Below are 24,067 nucleotides of genomic sequence, written 5' to 3' on the forward strand. Positions count from 1 at the left end.
ACAATAGGGAGGCAGCAATCCTGTTCAAGTCATCCCGGAACGATGCTCTCATTTGGCGATGTATCGATCGAGGTTGTTCCAGTTGCAGGAGTAGTCGATCTGCAGCAGACCCTTCTTGCTTAAGCTGAAATGTTGCGGCGTGTAACATACGTTAGCATTGGTCGCTGCGATCGCGATGGCGGTGGCCGGATCCAGCATCTGGCTCGGGCGCCTAGCGAGGCTCATACTCTGGCTCACGACGCTGACACTGCGGGACCGCCGCCTCGTGGGGCTCGTGCTGCTGGTGGTTGCGTACAGTGGCACGTGTTCCGCCTCCTGCCGGGCACACTCGAGGCAGTCGTTCAGCGTGTAGTAGTTGTGCTGATCGGACAGGATCGTCCCGGCCACCGACGGTGGGCCCATGCTCATCGATGGCGGCACCAACGGCAGCGCGTGATGATAGTGGCCATGATGTGCCGGCGGTGGTGGAGGCGGAGGCGGCGGTGGCAGTGGCATGTAGCAGCAGCTCGGTTCGTAGTACTCGTACGATGGTGGTCCGGGAAACTCCAGCTGGGGCAGCGGCTTCGGAAGGACGATCGGGCGTCTGCTAGAAGCGCTCTTACCGAAGCCGGGAGTGTGGAGTCGCAGGGCCGACATCGAACTGTCACACGAACTTGGCTGTTCCGTGGACGACGTTTCCAGATCTGATCCGAAAAAGAAAGTAAAGCGAATGGTTAATCAGTACTTTTGTTTCATCACTTTTATTATGTTTAAGACAAACTGCAAATTTTATTAAAACTTGATCGTATTTCGCTTTTGGATCAAAATCTTTGCCACAGTCGCTTCCTCACGAAAGTCGTCCACATTGCTTTATTCGTACGGTCATTTAATTCCGTGCGGTTGTCTTTCCTTTTGGTGACACCAAGATCCGAACGGTGGTATTTAACGGAATGTCACTCAAAAGGGAAGTTGAAAACCAGATCACCTCGATCGACTTTATATGGAAGGGAGGCAACTCTGGTGGAAATGCCTCGATGGAAAGGATTTGCCAAAAAACGGTCAATTATTTAAAAACCTTCGATATGACCTTCGTAAGAATATTTGGCCTGCATTCACTTCAAGCAAAACTTCACCGCATCGTGGAATAGTGCACCCAAAAGTGCACAAGCTAAGTAATGCACTTTTTTCTACAATATAACCACTTAATCACACTCGAACTTTCCCTAACTGATTACTCCAAAACGAATTACAATAACGAGAGCAACACCAAGGGCCCAATTATCGCATTATCGCACAAACCCCCTTGGGCTTTTCTTGGATGTCCCGAGAGCGAGTCCCCCATTTTACAGCCCATTTTTGTTCACACACACTTACATCGCACTCTAACGACCAATTCCGGTCGTTTTTCGTACATCGTTCGTCTTCTTCCGCTGCGGGATGATAGTTTCCGACACGAGATGATCACAACACAGGCTTGGAAAAGTTTATCACTTCCTCCGCTGCACTCAAGTAATTAGTGCAAACTATTTTGCGCGGGTGGGAAAACAATGTTCCCGAGATATGTAGCAGTAATTGACAGGGAATTGGTGGTTGGCATAACCTCTTGCACATTAAAACACTCTCCTCCACTCGGAGTCACATTGCGGGTACAGCGGGCTATCTTGCACGAGACAACCTTGTGCACTCGTTTTCCTGGATGAAAATGGAACACTGGGCCACGGGAACACCGACAACTTTTGCACCTGCACCACCAAACGCGAGACCTTCGCGATGCTCTGCTCCGAAAGCCGATCTGCTCGGGTGCATGATCGCACGGTAAATGGTATAACCGGTGCGTCCGTCGCCGTACGAAAGGCCATGGATAAGTGCGAACAAACACGTTGCTGGTTAAGAAAAAATAAGCCAGCAACCCTTAGTATAGGCTTCGGTTCGTTTCGGTAGCAGCCTTCCGGGCCCGCTGAAGAGGCCGCCATTGCCCTATGCGGTATACCGCCATGCTGTCGTTCGCTATCGTTGTCTGGAGCTGGACACACATTCGCGTCGGCGCGAAACGCGGAAATCCAACCGCCGTGGCCTTAGTACCAAACCCTACCCGCCGAGGAAATGGGAAATGCGAAGACGCTCGTCGCTGTTGTGCTGTGTTGGAACGCGTGTTTCTCCTCTTCGGCGATTGTGTTTTCCTGTTTTGCTTCCAAGTCCATTTGCTTCGAGCCACTCGTTCGTTCACCGGCGAACGAACTCGGACTCTCGGTTCCCTATGTTGGTCAAAGTTCCGTTGCCTGCTTGTTCCAACCGAACCCCTTCCAACGATTTCTTTACATACCAAAAAGGGAAGATACAGATCAGAATTGAACAGACTCTGGACTGGTAGAGAATCCGTCGGCAGAAAACCATGACCCGATCGAATCGGGAGAGTTCACAAACGCATAGTAGTTTCTTTTTTACGCTTCTAATCCCCCCGGAATGTTTATCTAACGAGGCTGAGGGTGTGTGGAGAAAAGCCTCAGTAATTTTTTCGCGAGTATTTTGTTTGTTTGTCTCGTATGCAAACAACAAACAAATCATCCGTTGCGTGATGAACGCGCATTATTTAACCCAAAATAGAGTGTGTTGAAACTTAACAACGAAAAACTAAAAAAAAACTGGAGAAAAAATAATAAAGGTTTACATAAACATTGTTCAAATAGCACTGTATCAAACGCCGAAAGTGAGAAGAACATGTAGCAAAGGAAAACAACATACTAAAATATCTCATAGACGCATTCCATCGTTCATTCATTAGTGATAACATTTTAAATCTTGACTGAAATTGAATTAAACGTTGTCTTTTCGTCAAAAGTTTAAAGACTCAAAGTTTTGTTTTCCTCCTTTGATACTCCTGTTGAATATTCTCTCTATTTGTTACACTTTATCCTTTTAAATGAATTAATTATGCATGATTTTAGCATTCCCGATGCATGATTTAAGCATGATTTCCCATTTTATTTTAAATCCCTCGAAGCTTCTGATCACGCGATGATCGAGCATCATGATCATTCGATCGTGTTCCGAGCAAAATTAGGCCACCAGTTTGTTCGTCACACGACACACAAAATCTCTGTCTCAGTTCACCCCGTCGTGAAGCTTTTCTCCGGCGCGTAATCCTTCACCCAGTCCAAGCAAGCCATGACATACTGCCGATCAATTCCCCAGTTTTATTGGCCAGTAAGTCGCAATGGCTAAATAAAATCAATCAAAACGAATTCAGATTCGTTTTTCTTTTCCCGCTTCACTTTCGGCGCGTCATGCAGCTACAGAGCAGTTTTGGGGTTTTACTGGTGTTCCAGTTTCTGTTGTTTTTCCGACGAAGGATCGATGGCGGATCGATGGCGGATGATGAAATTGGCTGTTACGCAGCCGCACACTGGAGCCGATTTGTTTCTACGTTCGGTGCAGCCACTCGAGCACCGATAGTTTATTTTTGGCAGATCGATTATGCTTGCACAATTATACCAATTATGGATGGTATACGGTAGGAATAGGTTGCTCGTGAACACGGAAGACAAGTGATTGTCTTACACGGTTCAGTTTTTAGCAAAATCGATTGACATGTTGCTGAAGAGAAAGTTATGAGATTCATTTAAGAAAATACTGTATTTTGCAGACAATTCAAGTTTTATACCATTAATTTTACTATACACTGTACCCATAAAGTCAGTACACAGCAGGCTAAACCAGCTACAAAGGCCATTTACTTTGTAAGGAACCAATGTATTAAAAAAGTAAAAATGAGGGATTGTTTCTGGCACTATCCTCTTCATTTTGATGTAATTTGGCCGCGATACGACTTTGGGTTGCCGAGATATGGTCAAAATAGTGTCACAACACCCTAAACACGCACCAAAAAAGTGAATACACAGCAGAATGTTTCATCATGTTTTGTATTGTAGTTTGCTGTTGCGTGGTATTTTGGTGGTTGTTTGAAGTTTTATGACATAAAATGAGAACGTTTTAATTCAGTTCAACTGTGATTGATAACAAATTCACTTCTTTTTTGGCCCAAAATGGCCAGAAGCGGAACTCCTTTGCAGAAGAGGTTTGATATCATCCAATTGTTCGAAAATGTAGCAACAAGTTAGTATGAAGATGCTATTTTACTCAATATAAACCAAACAACAGTAGCTAGAGTGGTTTAGCAACGGAAAAACGAGGACGGTGTTGCAATTTGATCGAGAAACGATAGTTTTACCGTCTTATCGAACCGGATGTGGCGCATGATTGAGACGATTGTGGCTGCTGGGCGCAATATAAGTGGCCAAAACGGTGTTAACAATAGTGTATGAGATCTATGCTGACATACTGATCAATTTGGCTTTTATAATTTGCCGATTCCCTACCCTTCTTGCACCCATACAGCCCCATACTATGACTAGTGATGAGAATAACAATTCTTTTTAGAGATTTGAATCAGAGTGAATAATCATAACGATGATTCGAATCTTTAAGTCACTCTTTTGTGATTTAAAACGTGTAAAATGATTTATTAACCTTCGAGGTGATTTGAAACCTTAACTGGGATTCGAATCCCAAAAGAATGAACGAGTGGGTAAAAGAGTCGCTAGTCGCCATAGAGATTCGAGTCCCAAGTTGTGATTCGAATCCCAAGTTGTGTTTCGAATCCCAAGTTGTGATTCGAATCCCAGTTTGGGAATCACTATATGGGATTCGAAACCCAAAAGAATGAACGAGTTGGTAAAAGAGTCGCTAGTCGCCCATGTAGTGATCCCAAACTGGGATTCGAATCACAACTTGGGATTCGAATCACAAATTGGGATTCGAATCTCTATGGCGACTAGCGACTCTTTTACCAACTCGTTCATTCTTTTGGGATTCGAATCCCAGTTAAGGATTCAAATCAAAGGGAGTCACAAAAACTATCTGTTAGGATTTAAATCGTTCATTCAATATTAAGATTCGAATCACTCACTCATTCTCACTCAGAGCGCACATCACTAACTATGACGCCTTCACCTTGGTATTTAGCGTATAGCGGGATTCAGTTCTACCGTGGGTTTTCTCCACACTTTTATGTTACCATCCCTTCGAAAAATAGTCAATTTACTCTTGCTCTTTACTTGCATTGTTCTGAGAACCCGAGGGAATTGTTTATTTAGTTTTTTTTTGAGTCTAATCACATCGCCAGCGGTGCCATTGCGAGAATTCTTACGTTGATTGTATGCTTTTAAGTTGAATTTGTGCATGATTTTTGAATAGATTCAACACTGATTGATAGGCCATACCTCTAATAAAATATTGTCCACCAGTTTGGCCACTTGTTTTGGGCCCAGCAGCCACAATCGTCTCAATCATGCGCTTCATCCGATTCAGTATGACGGTAAAATGATCGATTCTTGATAATTTTTCAAGAAGGCTAACCATTTCACATCGCTAAACTACTCTTACTACCGTATTTATGTTCCAGTTCAATAAAATAGCTACTTTATTGTACCGTTTTCCTTCATTTTTATGTAATCGGATGATATCAAACCTCTTCTGCAAAGGAGGTCAGTTTCTGGCCATTTTGGGCCTAAAAATAAGTGAATTTGTTATCAACCATTGATGAATTGATTAGAACGTTCTCATTTTATGTCATAAAACTTCAAACAACCACCAAAATACCAGGCAAAATCAAACTACAATACAAAACATGATGAAACATTCTGCTGTGTATTCACTTTTTTGGTGCGTGTTTAGGGTGTTGTGGCACTATTTTGACCATATCTCGGCAACCCAAAGTCGTATCGCGGCCAAATTACATCAAAATGAAGAGGATAGTGCCAGAAACAATCCCTCATTTTTACTTTTTTAAAACATGGGTTCCTTACAAAGTAAATGGCTTTTGTAGCTGGTTTAGCCTGCTGTGTACTGACTTTATGGGTACAGTGTATTTGTTTATCTAAACTCATTGCTGTACTGGATGCAACTTGCAAGCGAACCGGAAAATTCTAATTAGAAAACTTTGCCCACCTTGGTATGCATTCCCTTTTTCGTCGCAGCAGGTCATGAAACGGTAGTATTTCCACAACACAAAACACTACCTCACATTGCGCGGCAAAAAGCCCTCCCGCCACGATTCTTCACGCTTCATTGATCCATTTCATGCACATATTGGTTTTTGCCAAAGAAGCGGTCTTCTATCGGTATCGTAATGGTGGCAACCGGTAATTCACCATAACCACCACCGTTTAGCCTAACCGCGGAGTTGTTGGTACCCCCATCGGCATGCTAGACCGACGACGACGCTGGTCATTTGTCAACATCAGCCTACTGGCCACCTAGAGACGGCCCCAGGCTTTGGAGTCACCGCTTTGGAAACACTCGCTTTGCAGCTTTTCTTTTGTGCAATCGCTGCGGTTATTAGGCTCACTTGCAATAGTTGACGCATTTCACGCAAGAATGAAACCATCCCCGGGGTGGGTAGTGGTGGGGAAATGCATCCAGTTCAAGTTGCTGGCAAACGAACCGGACAAACAGGTTTCGTCCAACCGCGCTTTCCGCCGGGCATATACCTAGAATCCCGCTCGATGGCCGACATACAAACGGACGACCCAGGCCTATCTTTCCTTCTCCCAATGGCCCCAAAGGCATACGGTGCACTTGAATTTGTGCCAATACAATTTATGCCCTCATTTCGGGCCGTCCCATGGGGCGAGGGGCAACCTCCTGCCGTGTGAGCCTCATTATTTAGGTCTCACCTACTTATGAATTTTCTCTTCTTCGGGCTGAGCCTACTTCGATCTCCTGTGATGATCTAGGACTTCCCTGTGGCGAAAATATCATCGGTTGGTTTCTTCCAAACAGTTTGAGGTCTATTCAAATTGTCTGCGGGACTTGGACGCCACGCGAGGGCTGAACGTTGAAAGCGATAGTACTGCGGCTCGACCGTGGAAAAGGTGATTTGCAGTGGCCACTATTTCTTGTACACCGTGTTCAAAAGGCACCACTTTGCGAGCCGATGGTGCATGTGCTTTCCGGCCTGCTATAGCAGGAAGCAATCATCACGTCCGCTTGCACGGTTCAATTAATCGTGATGGCGGCAAACTCCTTCCGGAAAAGCTGGAGCTGGGGCTACCAACCTGTGTATGAGCTGTAGACATGTTCGTCTCCGCCGATGCTATCCTCGTCCATAACGGTATCGTAGCGTTCGGTGTAGAATCCATCCTCCTCGTCCTGCTCCTCGTCTCCCTCGTCGTCCTCTTCGCCCATGTCGCTCGGTCTTTCGTCGAGCTGTTGGGACCCCTCGAGCAGGTCGTGGTCCTCCGCTGCCAGCATCTCGAGCTGCTGCTCGTCCTGATGGCCGTGGGGCGATTGATGATCGATCAGTTCCTGCGCGTCCGGATCGAAGTCCGGATCGATCAGCTCGGCGCTGGAGCACTCGCGACAATCCAGCTCGTTCAGCTCGCCGGGCACGTAGTAGAACTTGGTCTGTATCGGTTCACCGGCGGGCGACGGGGGTACCTCGGACTCGGACGTTGGATCCAACACTTGCCTTAAACGAGAAACGACAAGAAAGTATGAGTGTAAGAAGATACAGTTATTGGTGGTGAAAAGAGGAGGACCTGGAGTAAATTATAGGTACTCCAGCGTCACGGTGGCTTGGCAGCTGACAGGCCTTGCCTTGGGTATGCATATTCTATTAGGTGACGCACCTCATCTGCATGGAGATGGCATGGTGCTGGCATTAATTAGTTTCCCTCCGTCAAACGGGACACACAAAGACCACAACGATGACGGTGATTAAAATGTCTGACCACAAGTGGCAAGCCGTGCCAGGGCAGAATGAGGACAGTATCCTGTCTCCATTGGCGACAAGAAAAGCTCCTCCGTGCGATCGGAGCGCGTTCCACACACATAGTTTTTCAAATAAAATCAAATCCAAACGGCAACCGGTTCCTTCGCTGGCTACGACCTTCAATTCTTCGACGGTATGTACCCTCCGTCATGCGCATTCCGCATTCGCTTCCGAAACCGAATGGCAATGAAAGTGTGCCTGAGCCAGCGCAAATGGAATAGGGTTGACCTTGTGTGAAGCATTATATGCGTTATGACTCGCCGCTAAATTAGATGCATGAAGATGCAAATTAAATTAACCGTATTAGTTATTCCAACCGGTAGCCTTCACGGTGGTTATATAAGACGCGCTCCCATCCCTCAGCGAGCATTCCAATTACCGGCGACCCGTTTCCTTTATTTCTTGCTGCTTCCATAACGAATTGATTGGAAACGCGACCTAGAGGAGTGTAGAACCTTGCGAATTCTAAGCTCCTTACTTACTTGCGAATGTAGACGTAGTTCTCCATGTCCCACGGATCGACGTAGCGCCTGTTGAAGATGGTGTTCGGACCGTCCTCGAAGATCGCACGCCGAGCGTAATCGGACTCCTCGGCCGAGTCGTACTCCTTGGCGGAGTAGTAGATCGATTCCGCCGTCCGGCGCGATGAGGCAAAGCTATCGAAACCAGCGTACGCCGGCATTTCGGGCACTGCCTTTTTCCCGGGGTCGTATGAAATCAAACAGAGTAATAAGGTGCAGGTATACGATATTGGGGAGAACAACTTCGTTCGCCGTTGACGATGAGTTGATGCTGCTCTTTGGCACTTTTATGCTGTTGAAGAGAAAGATTTACATTCTCGGATTAGACTTTGATCGGATGATTTGGGTTTGATAACTGTGATGGGATTTTTGGGACCTCCAGAGATTAAAATATGTTGCCGAAACGTCAGAGGTCAGGAGTTGGCGTTCGAACCCGCACGACCCAACAGTGTGGGAGACTTGATATTGAACCAGGTTTGGCAATTTTTGGGATGATGTTTATGCCTTTGATACCCTTATTAGACGAGGACTTTATCCGTCATATTTTCCCAGAAGTTTTCTGCCAAACGCGATTGACAGATATATTCCTTCCAGAGTAATCGGGAACGACCGGTTCCGATTTTCTTTCGACTGGAATTTATATGTAAAAGTGACGATGTGTTTACTTTTTGCTCTGTTGTTTGCAACAGATTTTGTTCATTACTCTAGGATGAAGAATACGCTAAATTCAAATTCATGTAAATGGTCAAATAACTGCAAAACCCATTCTGTGAAACTTTGTGTTATTACACGAGCGGACATCATTTTTATGTCAAACGCCCTGCCAGAGCCTACTTTGATAGTGAAGGTCTGGGCAAAGATGACAGATAAAATTCTCGTCTAATAAGGGCATAAAACAACAATAGTGACAACTTCACAAATATACTCTTTAAACTAACAACACAACATTTGTAAAAAAACCCCTCGCAGAGGTGCGCCTTCCTCTGGCAAACCACACAGCGTTGGATTAACAACTTTCTCCCGCAACAACGCACGCAACTGTTTCGAAACGGCATCACAAGCCCGCGCGCGCAAGTTTGCCGAGGCGTAGGAGCGTCTTGTTTATGTTTGTGTCCGTTGGCGTCCAAGCCAAACGGAACGGATGCTGCCTTCGCCGTTGACCGTTGAAAAAAGGAAAATAAAAAAGCGTAACTACGCTAACCGCAGAGGCGCGGACCAGCGCGGTGGGATGGACTGACCGTCGGCGTTAGTCGTCGCAAGCCTTGGTGATCTTGGAAGCAAAGTGGAGATAAATATCGGAGGAAATTGAAAACGGCATTGTGGTGCACACCCGCGGCGAAATGGAAACCTGAATGGAATGAATCAGCCCACCACCCGATGGTGAAAATAGTTTTCCAACCGAGGAGCCTAAGTGGAAGGCTTCACAGCTTTAAAAGGCTTTGGAAAATTATCATCGAACTACGCAACCTCATCAAAACCCAACGGGTGGCGGGTAAAGGCGTATCAACATTTATCAGCGATCATGTCAGCCTTTTCAAATCGAAACATTGGACGATCATGTAAACGCACCTGGTGTGCGTCGTGTCATGCAGACGAAATGCATGGAAAGCCGTGAACATTTATGTTTACATCCGATGCGTGGCAAAGATGACATGATGGACGTAACATATTTTTCACCCAACCACGCTTCTAGTAATGCTTTAATTTCGGGTGCTATAAATGTTATAACAAGACTATGTAACTTCCCCTTTCCATCGTACATAAATGCGATATGCTGAATTTGTCATAATCTTGCTTAAATTTACAGTCCTTTTCCCGACCGTTATGCAACGACACACTCGCACACTCCATTCCATCGGGATTAACGTTTCCCATTTCAACGTTTCCTTACAAATTCCCTCTTCGTAATGAGCCTGGCCTACTGCTTTCCCTCCATTACCTCGCAATCAAGCGAGCAGGGTTTTCCGTTCCTACACGTAATTTCTTCCCAAATGACAAAAGGTTACTACCGCCAACGAAGGAGGCATTGCTTCCGCATTGGATGCATTTTCCAGAGTTATTGAGGTGATGTTTGTCGTGACTTTTGCCCGGTTTCCTGCGTACACCCGCCATTCCAATTAGAAGCAGTTTTCTTTTCTTTTTTTTTTTATATATTTGATACAAATCCTAAAAGTTCTGACCACTGTCTTACACGTCCGTCCAAAAACTGCCCGTCCTTTCGCTTTCTCTTGCTGATCGTCGCTCAATCCTCTCACCAAACGAACCCTCTTTTTTGTAACTCAGGATCTTCAGATTCTCTCTTGTGCCTCTCTTGTGTTGATAGCTAATCCTTTCATGACACATTCTCATTTTTCGTTACTCTCCAAGTTTCTTATCTATTCTATTCTCTACATTACCTCACGGCATACATTCTCATTTTTTCGTTACTCTCCAAGTTTCTTATCTATTCTATTCTCTACAATGTTGTTTGGACCAAATGTGTGTGTGTGTGTGTGTGTGTGTGTGATGTCAAGCACGCAGCCAGTTTATGGTCGCATTAAAAGCTCGTTTTCGGAAAAGCGTTGTTGGATTGCTCACTTGAAATTAAATTGCCACCGTGTTTGATCGCGTAAAAAGTGCAATTCAATCCCGTTGCATGGAGTGTTTATTTTGCGCACGACCACAAAAACTGCCCCTCGATTACATATTGTCGCCTTTCTGCGCCCAATTACGTCAACACGCACTCGGAGGTAATTTTCGGCTGCTCCACACCGATTTTCTTCGTTTAATAACTGTGAAAGCGAAAGCCAAATGTTATCTTCTGAAGCGTGTGCCAAAAAAGAAAAAAAAACAGAGAAACGTAACAACGCGACATTAGATTCAAGAAAATCCCAGCGGGAGGTAACGACACAACGACAGCGCAGGGTAAACCCGCCCAAGCTCAGTTGACAGGAAAATCCGATTTTTCCTCCGTCCTACGGATACCGGTTTACGCTACGATGGACACCGGGTTTTGCCGCGTAAACGTTCATTTCATGGTACGCGAGCGATTGGAAACGTTTGCAACGACATCAAATGCGGCCTGCGCAATCGGGCGACATTGGAAGGCATCCAATTTTCCATCCACAGACGCCAGGCGGCACCACCGCCATTTTACTGCTAATCGTTTGGCCAATAGAGAAACATCACGCGGGTTTTATGTCCCTCTTCCGACATCCGGTGGTGGTTTCGGTTTGAACACTGACTGCTTTATGGTTGAGATTAAGACCAAAAAACGGGGTGGGCAATAAATATGTCCGCGCACGACATGTTTCCAATGAGGTATTAAGCTTTACGAGCATTTAGCAAACGATCAAGTGAATGACAATGATCGGATTGATTGGGTAATATGAACGGATTTTCATCTAGCTAGACTTGAAACTTGAATAAATCAAGCCAAAGTATACATTTAACACCTCATGGAGTTAATTAAAACGGTTTCTAATTCCATTGCAAAACACCCTTGAATTAAAGGAAAATTAAATTTTCCTACTAAACACTCCCCGAACTTTGAAGACGAAGCACGCGAACTAAGAGAGGCGTGTGGTACGCGAAAAACTGCACACTCAGGGCGGCACCGGTTTGTAATTACACGAAGGCAAAGCCACGTGCCGCGCTGCACGAATGCGTTTCGGTTGCGAAGCGAAATTCTGGGGCCATTCGCCTAATGCGCAGGTGTGGTGATCACGAACGAAACGATAACGATCCTTACAACCCCAAAGCACCTGGTGTTTGCCGGATTGCTTGATATCCCCAGCTTTATCTTGTCCGATGAAACACGGAGAGACTTTCGGAACACTTTCTATGATACGAAATTTGGGAAACCCTTTCCCAAAACCGAGTGAGAGTTGAAAGAATGGATTGCAAAGCATAAATCATTCGTGCACCCTCTCACTCTCGCTCTCCCACTGAAACTTGTTTGTAGAGGACCGAAAAGGAAAAGCCAATGTCTCAAGCCAGCGATATCAGCTGGCACCGAGAGTTCTTTGCATTCTCATTTTGGGTGAAAATCGAAAATGGACTCCAAATCGAGCCTCAAGCAGTCAAAACAATGGAGCACTCAACAACAAGGGCCGACTTTGAAGTGCGGTTGGAGAACAAATAATCATCCACCACCTAGTTTGAAGATGAGTATGGTGAATGGTCGGGTAAGATGCAGATGAAGTGCCCTAAACCTCGTTGGGAAGCTCACTGGAACGCCATTATGGAAAACTAGTTTTGATTCGATGAGCTAACAACGACGCACTATTACTCCAAGGCGAGGGTTCGATCTTACCCCGATTTTCCCATCGGGTCGGAATGGGGGGGGGGGGGATTTCTCTCGCAATTTTCAACCCACCGTCGATTATCGTACGTGCGTGCGTGTGTGCATTTGAACCGTCGATTGAAGAGATGGTCAGTGGTGCCATCAGGAAAGCCGCACCCTTCAATATTCGGTTAAGGTCATGTGTGCGATGCGCATCGATAAACGTGCGCCAGCATGTAAATGATATAAAGCATGGTCCAGTACCTCACACTTGCGTGGCTGTTATTAAGGGAAAAACGCGGCTATACATCGTTCGTGTACCACCCAGCACCCCGCTCGCTGGTCAGGTGCAACACGCGGGAAGGTCACGCGCCCAGTAACACCCCGAAGAAGTCACGGAGCGCTGCAGGGAGGTGTTTTTTGAAGGTTTGTTTATTTTCGTACCAGCCGATGTGGCTTCTGCTCGATCACGAAGGGTCGCTGCACAGGGTGCTTGATAGGTGTAATAACAACAACAAGCGCTAGCGCTAAAAACAATCCTCAAAAGCACCGAAAAAGCTTCTTGACTTCGCGGGACATCGCGTTGCGCAATGGAGCGGAGTTGTTGCCTACGGTGCGCAATATAGATATGTCCATCGGGCGTGAATTCCAGCCACGTTCGAATGCGAGGACTGCCCTGCACGCATACATGATCTAGTGAGTTGGTCAAATTAACTAGACCTACTTATTCTTCAAACGAACAAACCGAACCCCGAATCGGGCGGTGTGCAATCGTTTTGTGGTGTTCGTTTCGTTATTTATGCCCATTCTCAGACGGTTTCCAACGACAAAAATGTATCATAACGCAATAAAACAAAACCTTATCGATATACCTGGCACGATTTGAAGCAACCTGGTCTGCATTCCAAAGCTAACCCATCCATGCCCATGAAAATTCTTTTTGTTTTGGTTTGATACTCGCAGGTCGATACTTGTTTAGGATTTCTTTTACCTCGAAAGGCATCATTTGTGCACCAAAAAATAATTTAAAAGCTAATAAATGAACAAACGCTGAAAGATTCAGCAAATCTTGCTATCTTTAAAGCGAATGATACAAAAGACTTCAACGCGACGACAGGCGACGAACACGTGAACCAAAACAAAAAAGCGGTAAAAATTTGACGGAATCAAATCATTTCAATGCACCAAAAAAAAGTATTTTAATCTTTAATTTTCTTAACCATTTAAATCTAAAACGGAGAACATTTTCCCATAAGAATCCTCTGCTCTTAATTGAAAGAAAGCGTGTGAGGCTTGACATCAAACCGCTTATAAAAAGTTTCCTATAATGCGGTTAGAATAGCGGTTGACCGCAGATAACCTCCCCCCAATGTTCTAGGTATCGAAAAAGAGAAAAAATGGGTCCATTGTTCATCTCCCTCGAAAAATCCCACCAAAAACTCACCGTCCGCGCATGAATCGAGCGATATTTCTCGCGTTGTTCTTTGTGTCGTGGGAAATTCCCAATATTGAGCAACGCGGTTTTGTAGAAAATTGCTGACCCGTGGTCCTAAACTTCCCAACGCGACAAATCTTAATCGTACCTTGAGCCGGTGGTTTCGTACTGCTTTATCCATCGGGACAATGCGCACAAAAACACAAATCCCTATCATCATACGGAGCGTGAAGAATGGACACGCGCGACATCGTCCAAAGACGGTGGATCCAACGGTAAGTGCACAATGTCCGGCGAGCTGTTTGTTTTTCAATTGACATTGCGCAAATTGACTTCCAAAGTAGCATCGGCTGAGTCAACTGATACTTCACGACGACGAGAATATTAGATGACCAGACAGAGATAGCGAGAGAAAGGAAAACACAACCTGTGGAATGTGCAGTGGACAACAACAAAAAAAAAGCTTCATAACTTAAAACAAAGCCAACCATCTGATGCTAACTCCCCCCCTATCATGCTGTCGCGTTGATCTTGGCCTACAAATTTATGGTCAGTATGGACAAGAAAAAGGCAACCCATCCGTGGCTCAATGACACTTCAATGTGTTCCCGCACCTTTAAGCACCGGCAGAAGTACTTATTCAGTGAGCTTACTAATTAAACGACCTTCCAAAATGCCGTTTCTCAAACGGTGACGTGCGGTAAAGTTACGCGAGGTAGAAAATCCAACTTTACAGCTTAATCACACACTAAAACTATCCCCCAAAGTGACAAGCGATTCAAAGGTGTCTGTGGAACGCAGCCATCTCTCATAGTCTCATAGAAAGGAGTTTCTGTATAAATAACTTTACAAAGAGTCATTTCAAGCAGACCGAATCTTACGACATTTTCTCCTTCGATGGAGATGAGTAATGTTTTACGGTACCATCTACTCGCATTTTATGGCAGATGTGGTTTGTGTTAACAAAAACGGTAAGAAAGCACACAGTTTATGCTGCTCCAAGAACCTCCAAAGGTGCATCATAATGCTTAACCAAGGCTGACGAGAAAAAATAATAAAATAATACGGCTAGCTTCGTGCTTGTTGAGCAATTGTTTACAAACGTTGAGTTGCGCACCAACGGCGAAAGAACTTGCCATTTCTTCCGCGGGTTCGTCGCTTCGACGGTGCATCAGCTCGCCCAGTTCACTTAAACCGTGCGGGAAGAGTCGAGTGTTGGAAAAAGAAGAAAACGCAAATGGCTTCTCATTTCCGGTCGGCAAATGCAACCTCCGGGGCACACATGGGTTCGTGACGGTGGAACCGGTTCATCACTTCCGACTGGCATCTTCCGAGGGCTGCGGGCGATCGTGCAGGTGCAGGGTTTGAACTTTACCATTTCATTTCTACCATCATTTATTTTATACTTCATCTTCCACGATTGCCCACGGGATAAAACCTTGTTGCGCCGGGTTGCATTTTCCCTTCGGTTTTCCCACCGAACGGGTTTTTTTTTTCAGTGTGAAAATGTACACACGTACGCTCGTCTGCCAGAGGAAATTCGGTAATAGCAAATACTACCTCCGTTCCGATGGTCAACCCGGGGTCTTCACGAGGCCTCTTAATGGCTCTGCGAGCGATCGGCACTTCCGGGGCCACCGTTCCGATTGATTCCATCCGGTGCCAAGGAGAGCACGATGTACGAATCAATTTGTGTGCGCGAAAAAAGGCTCCGGCAGGGCTTGTTAGGTTGGCAAATTTTTCAATTTTGACTACTTTGAAGATCGGAACCCAGAAGGCGGAGGGAAAGGAAAGTAGGCAAACGAAAACGCACTTCGTTTCGTGGAAAAAGGCTTGAGAAAGTATATTATGTTGCGTGGTCGGGTGAAAAACGAAAAGAAATCATCTGCCAACCACGACACGCACGCTGGTTATGACGATTTTGACATACGGATCATGTGGGCTTTGTATCTCCCAAATGCGTGCGATGCTAATGGCCAAACGCTAAACGATGGTTAGGCACGTGCAAAAGGCAACCGAAACGAGCAGAAAAACCTCCTTTCGAAACCCTACCGCGAAAGCGGCCGAGTGTGCAAAACCTTGGAGTGAGAAAAATATGCTTTTCCAACGCACGATACCGCCGACGGTGAAAAGGCAGAGGCAGATTGCGATCTTTCGTGAACACTTTTCTCACACCTACTTGTCTGAAGAAATTATCTTTCTAAATGTCCCTTCAAGCGGTAATGGACGTTTAAGTTAGACAGCAGCATCCGGAACTGTAAAGAAAATGGTTCGACGAAGAAAAATACCTCGAGTTTTAGAAAACATGATGTAGTTGCTTCGCAAATGTCGTTTTTAAATGCCATTACTCATAGAAGGTGTTGTCATTGTAACAAAGCTACTATTTCTGCGGAAGATGATAAAATAAACATTGGATTAAAGCGCTCATGTAAATTCTTCATCATGCCAAAGCATAATAAAACCATCTAACTTCAACCACAACCGAGCCGAAGGCATCTTATTTCATTAGCTTAATTTCATTCGTAAAACGCGATGTTTGTTCCCGGATGTCCCATCGAGCATCTCAGACGAAGAAGAAAACCACCGATTCGGACAAGAACTACCACAAGCGACGAGACATCGGAAATCAGTGAAAGTTTGTCCCGTTTGCTAAATAAACCACCTGGCGCATTAGGAAAAGTGTTTTAGTTTTTCCCTCTTTTGACCAAAACTTTGGCTAGTGGGAAGCAAAAAAAAACATGCCGCTACTGTTCCGATCGTTCCATTGACCCCCGCCGCGCGTCTATGGGCGATTTCTTCTGGGTGGGTTTCTTTTCCTTTCCTTCCGCCTCGAAAGTGTGAACATTTCTCACGGATAGTCCCCCCCCCCCATTGAAAACTTTGGACGCCGGTTTGATCGGTATCTGGGGCCAGCTTTACCACTCGCTATAAAGTGATTATTTATTTTAAATAGCCACGACAGTTGAGGCGGAAAATGCTTGGAAAGGCTTGGACGTGATCGCATACATTATGCGACGGGAAGGGAAACGAATTACACCGACGTAGATTAATTGCCCCTTTCTCTGTTGCAAATTAGCCCTTGTGGCAAGAATCATCTCCGCATGCACAAAAACAGACAATAGAATATAACACTATCCAATTAGTACGGATGACGTATGAGGTTGGGTTTAGTATAAGAAAAAGTACCACACGAAACTACTGCTTCAAAGTACGAAAAAGTCATAAAAGAAACAAACAACGAGCAAACCAAATTTGCATTACATAAGGGCCGCTGCTTTCGGAGGCATTCGATTGTCGTAAAATTTGCACCCAAGACAATGCAACAACCGAGGAACAGTTTCACGATTCTACCAGTACAGTTTTATTTCGCTTCCATAACGGGCGCACTTCCAACAAACATCCTTCGCATCTAAGAGGCCTACATGGGGCCTATTTGTTGACTCTCGAAATCAAAATAACAATCGAACACGTTCGACGAAATGGCGGCGTACTTTAGACCGTCTTTATGCACCGACACACATTAGAGCAAGCGTCGGAAAGTAGAAGAAAGCCGATAAAGATGGCCCGTAAAAGGTATTCCACGATGGGTCGCTCGCTGTCACTTGGAGCGTCAATTGTGAAACGGTAGCGGAAATTGGCCTTCTTTATTGGCGGATGGCAACCCCGTCTTGGGGATGTATCGCGCAATCAAGAAACGACGTGTAGAAACGGGAAACTGCATCATATCTTCCTGTTACGAAGTCGATTATGATTCTGCAGTTCAGCGCCACACGCGACGTACGTGATTATTTGACTCCCGTATCGTCATACCTTTGTGTGGCCGAAGAGCTGAAAGTGTGCAGAAAGACTTGGGTAGGCTGGAAGAAACGAACCCACGAACGGAATGGATTGAACGGGACAAGTAAAGAGACGTGCAGTTGTGTCTACGGTGGACTTATTGAGCTGATGTGTTTATGTTTTGTGCTCCCATGTTGATCGCGTGCCACACTTCATAAGCGATAGGGATTACATGAGAATCTCCGCCTAATAATAGGTTCGATAACATCACGCTGGATCATTCTTGCGCCTTGCGGCCTTTTATAATCTTTCCCTTCAAAAGGCAGTCTTAAGTCCGGCCAGAAAAAGAAAGCAATAGGAACGGCAATAGCAATTTGATCTCCGCCAAACCTCTTTGCGATCGTCCCACTTTCATGCGGTTAATGATGATACAACCTGTTTTGGGAAGCCTAACCAAACCTATCGACGCCTGTCAGCACCATTCGTCCACGCTATACTTGATGAAAGATTATTAGCATTATTTACTCATCCAAGGTCGCCATGATCCTCATCTTCCTCTGTTTCCACGGGGATGTCTTCCTCAGAATGACAAACAAGGTAAATATAAGTCCACACCAAAGACAATTAACAGACAGGTCGGGTCAAAGCTGATTTTTGCTCCGCCATTGTTGTGACAGTTGGTTAAAAAAGTGTTTACAAAAATTTCCAGCTTACTTGTGGGAGATCTCCGCCAAAATCTTCGCGAAATAGGTAGTTGGTCATTCTAGATCACAGTATCCATGGTCTTGCGGATAGAAACTGCTCTTCTGTGTGAAATCATGGGAAATGGATCCTTTTGCTCGCTGTGATTGCCGAAATTAAGTGTGTGCCTTAATTAATAAGCCTTATACGGAGTTATAACTCTTTGTTCTGTTGATGAAACATACCAAATTTGCAGTTTTACCCCACTTTCTTCGCTGTTCGTGAGAAGTAAACAAAATGTTAACCAACTGTCAAAAATTTTCCCACGGTTTTCGGCTCGTTACATGGTATGCTGCGACCTGTCTGTTAATTGTCTTTGGTCCACACGTAGGCCGACACATGGTTGTTTGCGACATCCTCTTAGATCCAAGATGGCATCTTCTGTAAAATATGCACGCTTACGTAATCCCTGGTCGAGAGCTATACAAATATGGGTTTCAAACTCATTGGTCTTTGGAGACTCTAATACTCCTGATGAAAGCTCAATTATTAGCGAAAAATTTCCCTACAACCTATCCACCTGAAGACATAAACAACTTTTTATAAGTGCAATACAATATAGAAAAGTGGTTTAACACGGCTAATCCTCTTCCACAACCCAACAACAAATCTAGCAAATTAATCATCTCTTTCATGGTATCCACAAGCTAATGTTAAAATAAATGTCACCCTTAATCCAAACCGTAAAAGTGTCGGTCGTAGTCACGGAAATCGGAGGGAAATCGAAACCCGTTTTTCGAATGCAACTCGAATGGCCGAAGCGTGTAGTTGTTGTTTTTTTTATTTCCGCGATAGTCAAACGGAACCGGTTCCGGTTCCGAAATCGAAACCGAATCTCAAGCCGCTAGGAAATATGCAAAACCGACCAACTGGATTTGAAGTGGACGTTAGGAATCGAATCCCATTTCTCTTCCCTTAATTCTCAGGTTTTTTTTAAACAAATTTCCACGTGCAACGGGATGCTGCTAAACATATTCCACCGGGAGAAGCCCGTGGGCTTCTTTTCATCGGACCACTTCCTTGTACGGCGCAGCTTTTGCAAGCAGTGAAAGTGTTCGACGGGGAAAGAGAAAGGGAATTTCGTTCGTTATCGCTCGGAAACTGATAGGACTGATAGGAAACGGAAGGCCCAGGGTAGGTCCGGTGCCACAGCATGTGAAATCGGATGCTCGGAACAATGGGACCTAAGTTTAGAGCGTGAATTATGCTTCTTTTTTGGGCGGGCCAAAATCATTTCATTCGCCGACCACTCTATATCATAAACAGTCCCTTGATGGCTTTGTTTCACCCTAGAAATTTCTCTCCCTTCTGCGCGGAAGAAGAGGAAAATTGTCCAAAAAGGAAAATCTGGTCAACGTCGCCAACAACAAACATGTTGTTCCATAGGTTGATTGGCTGGGAGAGCCCGAATAAAAAGGTCTAATATTTTTAAGCCCATAGAGGAAGTCGGTGGCCCGTTCACGGGTTTCGAAAGAGATAAATTAGTTCTGGTGTTTCAAACTGGAAACGTGAAACGTGTAAAATTTGGAACAATTTCTCGACGCGCCCGAAAGTGAAATCCGGCGGCCCTAAATTTAAATCAATTGTTGACGATTTCATTTCCGTCAACTGAAACCAGTTGAGATGAATTTCCAGTTCACCTTCGTACCCTTGAAGACCATTGTTCCACCACCGAGAGACCTCATAAGTCCACTATCAGCAACATTATCTGATTGCAACCGTAACCAAAATTGTTTTCCCTACATGCGCTTGGTATGTGGTAGAATTCCTTGAGCTTGTTGTCTTGCTCCCGAGGCATAAAATTCCTCCTACTTGTTGCCTAATGGTCGAGAAAACTAGTACCACCTAAGGTTGCGCCATCGTTAAACCGAGGACGACCGCTTCGACCGCTACAATCCGCGATAGAATTACGAGCCGGTTCCATTAGGGAAATTTGATACGTCAATGGTCGTATATTTTATGGGATTTCGGTTGCGACCAGTTCCGGCTATATGAAGCGTAAAAACATTATTTCAACCTCGGTCTCCCATTTTGTGTTTGAGCTTGATTTGGGAGAGGGGGTGGAAAATTGAAAATACCTTCTATGGAGTCCGTGTCCAATGATTTCTGGTCTGACGATTCTTCCAAACGGTCTTCGCAATAAAACACTCACACACACACTTTACATTCTTGACGGTGTACCGCTACCGATTACGTTTATCTTCTTCTATAAGGTAGCACCACACACTTGTATTCGTTTTTAAGTTTTCCGTGAAAACAACCACCTGAAATACGAAATCAGAAATAATTAATTCTTCTCCACCCCAAAACCGATACCCATTCACTTTTTAGGTGCACACATTCGATTTTCGAACTGCTTTACGGGGCTACCGTTTTCCTATCACAAATTCAGTTAGCATTTTTGGTCGGGTTTGTGGCTTCTTTGGCCACCACAAATGTTTGGCGGTCGTGGCAAATTATCATTTTTAGTATTCTTTCAATAGCGTAACGAAGCGACCGCAACCGTTGAAGGCGGGATACATTCACTGCGGAGGTTGATAAATAAGATCACATACACAATCACACACACACACACGCACGGACACGGGCAACAACAAGAAGATGGAAAATCGATCGAGGTGCGTGAACGCAACAATATACGCAACCCAACCCCGTGGAAAACCGGGCGAATCACAAAAAAGCGGCGCCCGTAGGTCGGGAAAATGGCGCACGACGAACAGCGCCACAAAGAGTAAAAAGCGCGCGCCGATGATGCTCTCGGACTCGAAAGAAAAGTCTCGTCTGTTCGCCCGCTGGAAAATAAAAAAAAAAAACAACCCCCCATTCAAGACGACGAACCCCCAAAATCGGTAACGGGCGCAAGGCGGGTTATTTTTTCTTTCTTTTTTTCGAATCGGGCTTGGAATGGGCTGTGGAATATACACTGGGCCCAAAGTTAATCCGGACACTCAAAAAATGAGCATGCGTCCGACTTTGTGGTCGATTTTAGAGTACTTAGAATTGATAACAATGATTTTTGTTCATTGCATCTTCTTGGTGTACTTTCCTACGAAGTACGTGCAAAAAGAACGGTAAAAAAATCGTACCCAAGCGGCGCAATAAACAATAGAGTGCAAAAAGTCAGAATTTTGATGGCCAAACGCAAAGTCGGACAGTTATATTTCATCGTAGTTTTGTTAGCTAAAGTGGTGTGTAAGTTAGTTTCGACTCTTGATATTTGTTATTATCGATGCATACGAGTCTTGGGCATCGTTAGAAGCACTCGGATGATTCGATTTATTATATCATTGAAGTTTTTACTGAAATATGCGTCACACTACTTGGTTGGAACGAAACATCATCATTTATTCATCATAACGATGGAAAAAGTTTTTAAAAACATATGAAATTAGGCTTACATTAGCAAACTAACAATTTCAGACAACATTTAAAAGTATAAAACTTCAAAAAGTATCGTAAAATCACCAAAGAACTGCTCTTTGCAGCACACAATTCGGGAAAGGGGAGGAAAAACCAATCGATTCAACCCTTTTACTACAGTCGTAGATCTAAAAGAAACTTTACTAAAAGTGTTTGTTAAGTGCTTTAACTATTAGGAACTATTTACACTGGAAAGGGCTGCATGCCAGAACCCCGGGAAAGAAATCATTAATATCGGAGAAAAATTGAAAACTACGATTCTGTTGCTAGAACTGATGTCGATAAAGATAATGATTTTAGGAACAAATTATATAAATCTACGTTGAAAAGATAGTTAAAGTTAAACAATCATGATATTTTGTGCAAGTCCTGTTAACAGTTGACACAAAAATTCCCAATTTTTTCTCAGATGGATGGCGAAACATATGGTGCGTTCGAGGGAAAGGGTTTAACCAAAACTGTCCGAGTTGTTGAACGTTCCTTAATAATATGAAAGTGCATGTAGGCTAAAGGAGTTGAAAAATTACATAATATTAGGGGTAGTAGGTGAGAATTAGTAGACGGACAATAGTAAATGGTTTACATCAAATGGTTTTTCGAATCATTCTACCTTCCCTCTCCTGAATTGTGTACTGCAAAGAGCAGTTCTTTGGTGATTTTACGATACTTTTTGAAGTTTTGTACTTTTTAATGATGTCTGAAATTGTTAGTTTGCTAATGTAAGTCTAATTTCATATGTTTTTAAAAACTTTTTCCATCGTTATGATGAATAAATGATGATGTTTCGTTCCAACCAAGTAGTGTGACGCATATTTCAATAAAAACTTCAATGATATAATAAATCGAATCATCCGAGTGCCTCTAACGATGCCCAAGACTCGTATGCATCGATAATAACAAATATCAAGAGTCGAAACTAACTTACACACCACTTTAGCTAACAAAACTACGATGAAATATAACTGTCCGACTTTGCGTTTGGCCATCAAAATTCTGACTTTTTGCACTCTATTGTTTATTGCGCCGCTTGGGTACGATTTTTTTACCGTTCTTTTTGCACGTACTTCGTAGGAAAGTACACCAAGAAGATGCAATGAACAAAAATCATTGTTATCAATTCTAAGTACTCTAAAATCGACCACAAAGTCGGACGCATGCTCATTTTTTGAGTGTCCGGATTAACTTTGGGCCCAGTGTATGCTGGTTGGTCATCGACATCGACGGGCGTTTGGGGGGAACGGAGAAAGAGAGCCGCCCGGAGCTCGGTGCGGGCACATATGCCATTTTCTTCGCATCGGGTCTCGAAATCATCACTTGCGCGAAAATGGTTACTTGCTCGTGGTGTTCAATCAACTGCACGGCTGAACTTCGGTTCGCCGGCTCCGGGGCCGTTATTATTATTATTATTATTATTTCTTTAATGTTTTTTTTTCTCCGTCTCCAGCCTGAACTCAGACAACAATAAACCTCTTCACACACACCAAAAAAAAAAAAGTTAATAAAAGCACAAACTTCACGCTATATTACATCGCGACATGGGATTCGAGAGGCAGAAAAATTGTGCCTTCAGCTAACAATAAAATAAAAAAAGATCAGCTATTCAAACAGCGAGTACATTAAATGAAAACCCCACTTTCAAAGTGTTGAACTCATGTTAGTTTTTATAGAAAAACTGAATTGTATATGAAGGGTCTGCATTACACTTATTCAGGAACTTAGGGAATATTTGAAAATTTAACAGAAAAGCAAGCCATGTTTCGCTTCACTGCACTTCCGCTCAGTATCTATCCTCTAATTCCCCAAGGGTCCACCACAATTCACACACAAAATTAACCGTGACATGTTCCCGAAACGTGAAGCTCCTCCACAAAACGCATCACCATTAACGTACGTCTGAGGAAAAGCGGTTTCTTTCTCCGTTGGTTCGCGTTCCTCCTCAGCCAGCAACACTCTGCACGTGTCCGAATCTAACGACAAACAGACCGGACAGCTTAGGCTCGCAAAGGCCAACACCAGATTGTCGTCGTCTTCGTCTTCGTCGCCTAAGAGACACTCGTCGGCCCACACCCGCTCGTTGGAGTGGTTTCCAGCTAACTGAT

At 44.4% G+C, this 24,067-nt stretch overlaps 1 protein-coding gene across 1 annotated transcript; it reads right to left on the minus strand.

Moving 5' to 3' along the window:
• Positions 1-48: 48 nt before the first annotated feature.
• LOC131288489 (histone-lysine N-methyltransferase SETD1B-like) lies at positions 49-8,492 on the minus strand. Its single transcript, XM_058317628.1, has 3 exons — positions 8,293-8,492; positions 7,095-7,507; positions 49-683 (listed from the first exon to the last, which is right to left on the minus strand). Exons 1-3 carry the CDS (start codon positions 8,490-8,492, stop codon positions 49-51), a joined length of 1,248 nt encoding a protein of 415 aa, XP_058173611.1.
• Between the last annotated feature and the right edge of the window lie 15,575 nt (positions 8,493-24,067).

This window comes from Anopheles ziemanni, chromosome 3 (assembly GCF_943734765.1).
Source record: "Anopheles ziemanni chromosome 3, idAnoZiCoDA_A2_x.2, whole genome shotgun sequence".
NCBI classification, from domain to species: Eukaryota; Metazoa; Arthropoda; class Insecta; order Diptera; family Culicidae; genus Anopheles; species Anopheles ziemanni.